This window comes from Jaculus jaculus, chromosome 1, assembly GCF_020740685.1.
Source record: "Jaculus jaculus isolate mJacJac1 chromosome 1, mJacJac1.mat.Y.cur, whole genome shotgun sequence".
NCBI lineage: Eukaryota > Metazoa > Chordata > Mammalia > Rodentia > Dipodidae > Jaculus > Jaculus jaculus.
Window position 1 is genome coordinate 317,519,483 of NC_059102.1, and position 10,745 is coordinate 317,530,227.

Sequence of the window (10,745 nt, forward strand, 5' to 3'; positions counted from 1 at the left end):
TCAGGTTGTCAACTGCCAGGATTTAGAATCACATAATATACAAATCTCTGGGGATGTATGTGAGGTGAGTTGAGGTGGGCGGAGCCACCCTAACTGATCAGCAGCACTTTTCCATGGCTGCCATCCCAGGCTGAATCAAAACAAGAAAGCCAGCTGAGCAGCAACAGTCACCACTTACTACTTCCTGACCAAGGACACAACATGACCAGCTGCTTCATGTTTATGCTATTTATTCTACCTTCATGGACATTAATTCCCACCATGGGGTCTGTTCTCCTGAGCTAGCTGTACAATTTTACAGTCCTAATGTGGAGACTTAATCAGTCTCTAAACTCACTGTTGATTTCTCACACAGGATTTGACAAATTAATCCATTTATACATGAATGGCTTCTAATGATCAGATGAGGCTGAAGGTGACTCACTCTTCCTGGAATCCTACAAGGAATCCTTTCTTTTTCATAGCTACTTCAGAGGCCTAAATTTTCCTGCTTATCTCCCTCTTACTTCACCATCTTTGAGCCTTCTCAATCTTCTGGGGTAATTTTCTTCAAACCCTCCTTAGGTCAGAGCTCCCCCCACCCCACAGACATACTCGCCACATGAAGGTATCAGGGATGTTGAACTGATGATGTCGCTGCTCCTTGCCCTTTGACTAGTCACACAGAGCCCGAGGAAACCATGGCCCTTGGGCTGTTTACATGTGTCAGTGCAGACCATTTCTGTTCACTTTGCTGTGACCTATAAATATGATCCGTTTGTTTTTTTAATATTTTGTTTTTATTTGAAAGACAAAGAAAGAGGGAGAGAGAGAGAGAGAGAATGGGTGTGCCAGGGCCTCCAGTCACTGCAAACAAACTCCAAATGCATGTGCTCCCTTGTTTCTCTGGCTTATGTGGGTCCTGGGGACTTGAAACTGTGCACTCTAGCTTTACAGGAAATACCTTAACCACCATCTATCTCTCCAGCCCTATCTCTTTGTTTTATCGGTTGTAATTTTTAAAATTAGGAAACAATGTACCAGTGTAACACATGGGAGCATGATATAAACTGAAAGCTTGTGTTTCACCCAAAATGCATTGTTGAATTATATGGACACCTATCATGACACATTGCCTCAGCTATTGCTGTATAGCCCTAGTGAACAGCAGACCACACTCTCTTGCATAAAGCTCAAAGAAGACACCCTTGGAAACCATTTAGCTTCCAGTAGTTTTGCTATTACAGACAAAACTGAAAAAACAAAATTCAATGACTGGGACTATAGTTCAGTGGGAGACTTACATACTGTGCTTGAGGAACTAAATTCAATTTACAGCAAGCAACACACACACACACACACACACACACACACACACACACACACACACGAGAGAGAGAGAGAAAGAGAGAGAGAGAGCAATGGATTGCTGACATTTCATCTAAAATATTTTCTTTTGTATTCTTATAAACAATGCATCGAAGATACCTGTTTTATAGTAACCTTATGAATCAAGTATATTTTTAAATTCCTATGTCTTTGTCAATATGAACAATGAGTGAAATATCACAATGTATCTTAAAATTGAATGCACCTTATCATAAGCTAGGTTGAATAACATTACATATGCTTATATAAATTTGTTTTAAAACTCTCTGTTTTAGTCTATATCTCACATTATAAGTTAAATTTATTGAGAAAAGAAACTTTGTTGTTTGAAGTTTAGGAAATATACATTAGTCCATTATATCAATTGTTGTGTCATTGCTGTAGTTAATGAACTTAAGGAAGAATTTTTAAATTTTTTAAAAATCTTTTTGTTTTTTCAAGGTAGAGTTTCACTTGAGCTCAGGCTGACCTGGAATTTACTATGTAGCTTCAGGGTGGCCTAGAACTCGCGGCGATCCTCCTACCTCTGCTGGGATTAAAGGCGTGCGCCACCACACCCTGCTTAGGAAGCATTTACTTTGATTCACATTTGAAGTAAGTGTCCATGATGGTACCAATAGGAAAGTGAAGCATCTCATAACATTGTAACCCAGTTAGAAAGCCGAGGGAGAGGGACACTAGCATCCAGCTCTCTTCCCTTTTATCCAGGTATGACACCTCCAGCACCTGTTGCAATACTGACTTCACAGCCTTGCTCAGTGGCCTCTCGGCCTCATCTGAGCCATTCTGAGGAACTATGACTCCATCACCATCTTGATCTAATATCTTCCATACTTGAAAAACTAGTGGCATGTGGATAACATTGTCAAGTTCTACTGCCAGCTCAGGATGAAACCTTAGACTTGTTTCACACAATCATGTTACCAAACAGTACGTTTCTCATGTTTCTCCTCCACTTTTTTTCTCTCACTGTAGACCAACTTCAGAGCAGAGAGAAGTAACCATGACACAGCCTGAATGCTATTCTGTCTTGACATTTTCTCCCCAAATTAGTCCATAATTTCTGAATTCATCCTGCTTGAGTTCTCAGCACACAAGTAGAATGTAGCCAACGTCATTGCTAGACTATATCCTGGATGACCTCTAGCCCAGCACCTAGCAAAGCACTTGTTCCCTTCTTAAACCTCATGAGGAAGTATGGAGCATCTCTGTCTTCAAAACTCCCACCAGAATGGATTACTAGACTTTGCTGACAGCCTTGGTAGTGATTCTATAGGGCAATGTTTGAAACTTTCTCACTCCTCTCACGAGCCGTTTTTAAAGAGCCAACGACCACATAGTGAAGTCCATCACAGCAATAATGTGGATGTTGTCAGCTCTACAGGGCTGGGATGAACTTCTAACCACACAGGCTTATGGGTTCATTTCAGCTTAAAAATCTAGGGAAAGTTCCATCAATGGTACAAGAAGTTGCTTACTTCCATAGATCCAAACAGAAAAAAAAAAGAAAAGAAAGAAAGGAAGGAAGAAAGAAAGAAAAGAAAGAAAGAAAAACTGCAGTATGCAAACACCAGTACCAGAACATACATACAACCCCCCACAAGTTCGAATTCTCTTGCCACACCCTCAGGCTGGAATCAGACCCACTTGCAAACATTCCATTGGGCTGAACCCCAGGCTCTGCCCCCAGTGACACCATCTCCAGCCAGATGGCCAGAGATCCAAGTAACATGAATAATTTTAATTAAGCACCTGAGTCTATGGAGCCATACATTTTAAAACTGCCGCAGCCCCAGGGTCAGTACCAACTTTCTGTATGAATTACTTCCCCCATTATAGTGACCTGCCAAAAGCAACTTAAGGAAGGACAATGTTAGTTTGATTCTCAGTTTGAGGGTCAAGCCCATCACAGCACAAAGAAATGGCAGCGGGAGTATGCGGCAGCTGATCATGTTGCTCCCACGTCAGGAAGCAGAGAGAGATGAGGGCTGGTGCTAAGCTCACTGTTCCATCTTTACTCAGTCCAGGACTCCAGCCAGTGCAATGATGCTTTCCAGATTTACAGTGATTTCCCACCACAATTAATCCAGTCTAGAAACTCTCCCATAAACATGCCCATCATTTTTCCCCTCCTAGGTGATTCTAGATCCTATCATTTTAACAATCAATATTAGTTATTATATTACATAAATATGGTTTATGAATAAGTCACAGAATCACTGACATATTCCTTCTTTTCTCAATATTTTAGTTGCTCTTTAAGTTACTTTTTATAAACATTGGCTCACATTTTTCACTGAAGATATTACAAATAAATATGCTGATAATAGAGGCTATTTACAATGGAGTTCTACTCAGCGGTAAAGAAAAATGAAGTTATGAAATTTGCAGAAAAGTGGATGGATCTGGAAAGGATTATACTAAGTGAGGTAACCCAGGCCCAGAAAGCCAAGCGCCACATGTTCTCTCTCAAATGTGGATCCTAGCTACAGATGATTGGGCTTCTGCGTGAGAATGAAAATACTTAGTAGCAGAGGCCAGTAAGTTAAAAAGGAGACATAAAGGGTAGAGAAAGGAAGGGAGGAGGATACTTAATAGGTTGATATTGTATATATGTAATTACAATGATTGTAATGGGGAGGTAATATGATGGAGAATGGAATTTCAAATGGGAAAGTGTGGGGGTGGGGAGGGAGGGAATTACCATGGGATATATTTTATAATCATGGAAAATGTTAATAAAAATTTTTAAAAAATAGAGGCTATTTAGATAAAATTTTAATCACATTATACACACACACACACACACACACACACACACACACATATATATGTATATATGTATTGGCTTTTCAAGGTAGGGTCTCACTCCAGCCCAGGCTGACCTACAATTCACTATGTAGTCTCAGGGTGGCCTCGAATTCATGGCAATCCTCCTACCACTGCCTCCCGAGTGCTGGGATTAAAGGTGTGCACCACCAAGCCCAGCACATAAAATAATAATTGTTCAAAATTTTTATGCAATTATTTTCTTTAGCATTAGCATTGTTTAATTATCTCTCTTGCTCAACTTTAAGATTCTGGATGAAAACATCAGGTTGTTGCAAATGGAGAAAAGTCATATGAGAAATAGAGCTGATTTGTCTTGGCTCCCCATGCCTAATTTCTTGCCCCAGGGGGACTCTTACTGTGAGCAAGTCACTCCTGCAACTACTAGGAACCTCTGGGAACCTGCCATTTCTAGGACTGTAAGATATAAGTAGGCAAGGATAGAAAGACTACAAGGAAGATGCTACAGTCCTATCATCATATGTCGGATAACAGGCAAGAGTGGTGCAGAAGAGATGAGAATAACAGAAGAGAATGAAAGGAAAGCTTTTACATTTCCTGGGGCGCCCTCTTAGAGTGTGGAAGGAAAGCTCAAGTAACATTGGTGCTGGTGCCTCTAAAACTGATAATCACTTTCCTGTCACCTTAGGTAATCATCACTTATTTGTCTTACGAGTTTTATAAAACAACTGGCAAACTTTTTTTTTACTTAATTTTAAGGAAGAGGAAGCTGAGGTTAAGTGAAAAATTCCCTTTTCCAGTGTACAGTGTGCAGTGTGTGAAGGTCAGAGCAAGTGAACACGGCCACTCCCTGACTTCAGAGATCACTCTTTCTTGCTTGGGAGCTATGACACATGGTTTTACATTAAGATTTCCCAGGAATGTCTCTTTTGAGGATCAACTTTCAGAAGGTACAGTGTGAATGTGGAATTGAGTTTCCTGGGCATGAGATTTTAAGAACTAATCACAGAATTTCTGTGTCACTTTGATTACTATATTTTCTAGTTCTTACCAGAATAGTCTATATACTGTACAGAGGTTTCCTCAAAGAGGTCACCATAGTTCCTTTTTGGATGACCTTTCTTCCTTTACTTTAGCCCAATATTATTGGTTATTTTGTTATCAGGAACCCACAGGAGAGGAAGCAGTAGAAATTTCTTCTTTCTTTTTATTATATAGTAGCCTCTGGGGAGGATCACAATACTTTAATCTCTGGAGCTGAATATTAGAACATGCATTAAGAATAAATTGGGAGCTGGGCATGGTGGTGCCCACCTTTAATCCCAGCACTTGGGAGGCAGAGGTAGAAGAATCATTGTGAGTTTGAGGCCACCCTGAGACTACATAGTACGTTCCAGGTCAGTCTGGGCTACAGTGAGACACTACCTCGAAAACCCAAAAAAAGGAAAAAGGAAAAAAAAGAAAAAAGAAAAAACAGGGGCCAGTAGAATTTCTTTCCAGCTCCATCCCTGAAACTTACAGATGCTATGAGATATGACCTATCATTTCTGCCTTTGGGGTTATGATACCACTATTGTAGCATAAGGAATTTATTAAACAATGCCCATGTTCTTTCAGATGCCTATGTTTGTTGTAGTTGGCACAGAGCTATTTGTTAAAGAAATGCAAAGCTTAAAGTAGTTCAACTTTAACCTTAACCCTTCGTTCCTGAGAATCATGGATCATGTCAACCACACCTGGCCCCAGACCTTCATCCTGGCTGGTTTCACCACCTCTAGCGCCCTGAGACCTCTTGCCTTCCTGGGGGCCTTGTGCGTCTACCTCCTCACCCTTGCGGGGAACTTGCTCATCATTGTCCTGGTCCAGGCGGACTCAGGACTGTCCACACCCATGTACTTCTTCATCAGTGTCCTGTCCTTCCTAGAGCTCTGGTACGTCAGCACCACCGCGCCCAGCCTGCTGCACACCTTGCTCCGTGGCCTCTCGCCCGTCTCGCCGGTCGTGTGCTTCGCCCAGCTGTATGTCTTCCATTCCTTGGGCATGACTGAGTGCTACCTGTTGGGAGTCATGGCCCTGGACCGCTACCTGGCCATCTGTCGCCCACTCCACTACCACTCCCTCATGAGCAGACAGGTACAGCTGTGGCTGGCGGGGGCTACTTGGGTGGCTGGGTTCTCAGCTGCCCTAGTGCCAGCCAGTCTCACTGCCACTCTGCCCTACTGCTGGAAAGAGGTAGCGCATTACTTTTGTGACCTGGCACCACTAATGCGGTTGGCATGTGTGGACACAAGCTGGTATGCTCGGGTCCATGGTGCTGTGATTGGAGTGGCCACTGGGTGCAACTTTGTGCTCATCCTGGGACTCTACGGGGGCATTCTGACGGCTGTGCTGAAGCTGCCCTCGGCTGCTAGCCGTGCCAAGGCCTTCTCCACCTGCTCCTCCCACATGACGGTCGTGGCGCTGTTCTATGCTTCTGCCTTCGCAGTGTATGTGGGATCACCCGGGAGCAGACACCAGGGCACTGATAAGCTCATTGCGTTAGTGTACGCCCTTCTCACTCCTTTCCTCAACCCCATCATCTACTCCCTGCGCAACAAGGAGGTGAAAGAGGCTGTGAAAAGGGTGACTGGCAAGATCAGGATTCTCTTACGAGAATCCTGATGGTCTCCTCTGGCATTACCAAATTCTGGGTGAGTATGAAAGTCAACTGGCTGGCTAGTCATTTAGTCAGAGTCAAAATAAATGCCAATAAAATCATCTTATTAGTCATTGAATCATAGATTAACCTGCTCCTTGACTGATTTAGAGGTGAACAGGTAAAGAGAAAGCAGTTTTGATGCTTAAATATTTCCCAATCTGATGGAGAAGAAATGACACCACTGATAAAAAGCAAAGCCAGGTGTGGTGGTGCACACCTTTAATCCCAGTACTTGGTAGGCAAAGGTAGGAGGATCACCGTGAGTTCGAGGCCATCCTGAGACTCCATAGTGAATTCCAGGTCAGCCTGGGCTAGAGTAGAGTGAGACCCTACCTTGAAAAACCAAAAGTAAAAAATAAATTAAAAAAATAAGCCAAGAGCTAGCATGATAGTCAATATTCCTGCAGTGAGGTTAAAAAGGCAGAAAACAAGATTGGCAGAAATGAGAATGTAATTACAGCTTGTGTAAAATTTCATATGCCAGGGCTGAAGAGATGGCTTAGTGGTGAAGGTGTTTGCCTTAGAAGCCAAAGGACCCGGGTTCGATTCCCCAGGACCCACAGAAGCCAGATGTACAAAGTGGCACACAATTTTGGAGTTCATTTACAGTGGCTGAAGGCCCTTGTGTGCCAATTCTCTTATCTGTCTGTCTATCTATCTATCTATCTACCTATCTATCTATCTATCTACCTACCTATCTATCTAATCTATCTGCCTCTTTCTCTCTCTCAAATAAATAGTAAACTTCATATGCCTCAGTGAGCTGTGGCAGAGAGATTCCTCATGGAGTCCAGGGATTCTGAGTCAACCCCATGACCAAAGGAAGCTCAGGATGACAGAGAGCTATCTGGGCAGATGGCTGGAGGCTAAGAATGGAATCTTACTCTCTAGTGGGACAAGAGTGTATACTTACAGCATAGAGTATTGGAGTCAAGAATGCTGCCTGTGGTCTCTCTAAATATCATTAAATCCTTCTTAGCAAGGATGTGGGGCCATATCTTAAAAGATGAGCATCACAAAGAAAAAACAAAACGCCTTACAAGTCTCATATGTGAGGTGAGTGCATACAACATAGAAAAGCACATGTGAAACAAGACAAGGTCAGGTCTAACCCTCAGGTTAGAATTGGCCATAATTGATTTAATTCAGCTTTATGCTTCAGAAATTTGTGAATTCAGGACCATCAAATGGCTGTTAAACCATGGCCTGATAATTAGGAATACAGCACTAAAACCTAGGCACTGTCTAGGTACTATATGTCTTGAATGTCCCTCATTTTTCTCAATTTTGTGAATCAGTTCTCCAAATACAAAAAGTCAAAGCAATCATAATCTACTCCATGTCAGAAGAAAAAGTGATTATTGTTTACATACATTCATACTCCTATTTCAGCCTTCTGAAAGCTGGGATAATAGACCTGTACCACCACCATGCATAGCTTACACTGTTTTAAGGTTAACTTTCATAATATCTTTCTGAATGAGAAAGAATTATCTCAGTGTGTTTACAATAAATTTAGAAAAATTCTGGAATAGCTAACAAGACCTAGATTGAGCCAGAGATGTTCTCCAGATGTCTGGGTGACCTTGGCAAGATCTCTGTGTGTGCACAGAGTGGCTGGCAAGGACTCACTGCTTACATTCTTTCTGGCTTCCACAGTTTCTGGTCTATGATTGAAACACTCTGTAAGGAAAGTAGGGTCTGGACTAGGCCCAGCAGGATATCTCCTGAGTATTTTGAAAAGAAGGAAACAGGGCTGGAGAGATGGCTTAGCGGTTAAGCGCTTGCCTGTGAAGCCTAAGGACCCCGGTTCGAGGCTCGGTTCCCCAGGTCCCACGTTAGCCAGATGCACAAGGGGGCGCACGCATCTGGAGTTCGTTTGCAGAGGCTGGAGGCCCTGGCGCGCCCATTCTCTCTCTCTCCCTATACCTGTCTCTCTCTGTGTCTGTCACTCTCAGATAAATAAATAAAAAAAAATGAACAAAAAAAAATTAAAAAAAAGAAAAGAAGGAAACATGTTGGTCTAATTCCAGATTTTTCCCATTGGTGTCCAAAAAACATAACTTCCTTCTGACTTTGGTTACTTTGCCTTAAAAGTATATAACAAATTTTTCTAAAAATTTAATAAAATAACACATATGGTGTCCAGTAAACAAACTGGCCATATTATCTCCCAATAGTGATTGGGAAAGAGATTGAAGGCTTGCCTTCATGGGTTCAGACATTCGTTCTACTATCTACTTGCATTAGTGACCTTAGGCAATGTATCTCTCTCCCTTCTAAACCTCAGTTTTGATCTTCTCATTGATCAAATGGACACAATAATAGGACCCCGAGCACTGGTACAATTGTTGATTATTATTATTCCAATGCTTTTCACATACATTTATGCAGAAGGTATTTAGTGCCTTGACAAGGCTTAACTTTACACATATCACACATTTCTGTCCTGTGTGAAGTTAGTGCAGTTGGACCCCACTAATGAAGCATTACCTTTTGAGGGACATGTCCGGCATCATCCCTGCATACCCCGAGGAGGGCTCCCACTTGTTACCTGTGTGCTCTTCTCTAACGCTGAACTCTGCTGGCCCGCTACATCTATCTATTACTCCATGCTGTCTCCCTACTGCGCCTGACTTCACTTAGGCCACTGAGTGTGAGTGAAAGCCGTGCTCTACAGAATGGCTGAAAGCTACTTACCCTAGCAATGGCTTTAGTCACTTCAAATAATAGCCCCGAAGGTCTCCATCTCCATAGAGTTCATGCCTGCTGTGAAGACATAGGTAATCTTGTAATAATTCAAGAAGGCCATAAATACCATGCCATTGGTTCTAACACAGCTATTGGTATTTATTCAGATTTTTTTAAAAAAAATGACCACAGGAATGAATGAATGAACTAACCCTTAAGAGTCAAATGAGTGTTGTAGATATTAAATTCTCCTATAACTCCAATGAAGAAAATATCTTTCACAAATCCATTCTCTATCCCAAATTGCCTTTGCCTTTCTTTCTGTAGCCTTTCCCTTGTGAACTCCCTTGGTCTTTCATTTATAATGCCAGGTTGAGGTTATCCTTTACACACCACTTCTCAGCACATACAGACAGCAAGTGTGCAGACTCGATGGCTCTTCACCCCGTCACAAACCCTCTGAGTGGTCAGCTACACAAAGGACACTGAGGTTTCTCTACTGCGCTTGTCTCTGGCAGGAAGTGACTTTCGGTTCATTTCACATTGTTCTTTAAATAGCATCATGTTTTGTAAGGACTCTTCTGTGGAGAAAAGCCCTAAGGGGGTTGCCTAGCATGGCAAGTCAGAGTAAGCCTCTGCAGGATCTCTTGGCCACTTCTCCCATGGAGGTTCTGGGACGTAGCTTTCTCAAGACAGCAGTGAGAAGCCAGGGCTCGAGGGAGCACGATCACACCACCCACCCTGCACTGGCCTAGAAGCTCCCGTTCTGCCACGCATGATGTTTACGGTTTGGGCATAACCACACCATTAGGTGAAAACCTGCAGAGTTCTCTTGCATAATGACCTATGACAAGTTATCCCTTCAATTACATAGATTTTTTTGCTTAAAAAAGCATAATTTATTTATTTCAGTAAATGATACAAGTATAGAGTCCAAAAGTTAAAGTCGTTTAAAATGATTTCTATTTACTTGAGTTTTGATCCAACTGAGACCTACATGCTCCTTTGTGTTAATCCACTAACCCTGATAGAGACCACCACAAGCGGTTTTCCCTGTATGATTTCTTTGTTTCATTGGAAGACTCAGGCTATGTGAATATTTTATTACCACCCATTCATATATACCATGTCCCCCATTCTATAGACTTTGTTTGTCCCCAGTAAATAATTTTGAAGATTTTTTTGCATACTGTGCCTT

At 42.2% G+C, this 10,745-nt stretch overlaps 1 protein-coding gene across 1 annotated transcript; it reads left to right on the forward strand.

The window, feature by feature from the left end:
* The first annotated feature begins 5,874 nt into the window (after window positions 1-5,874).
* Window positions 5,875-6,819, forward strand: LOC101602774 (olfactory receptor 6N1-like). The gene has a single exon (XM_004671093.2). It carries the CDS (start codon window positions 5,875-5,877, stop codon window positions 6,817-6,819), a length of 945 nt encoding a protein of 314 aa, XP_004671150.2.
* The last annotated feature ends 3,926 nt before the right edge of the window (window positions 6,820-10,745 follow it).

Excerpts from the sequence above, each read along its gene's own strand:
- LOC101602774 (XM_004671093.2), top strand. The coding sequence starts at position 5,875 with ATGGATCATGTCAACCACACCTGGCCCCAGACCTTCATCCTGGCTGGT.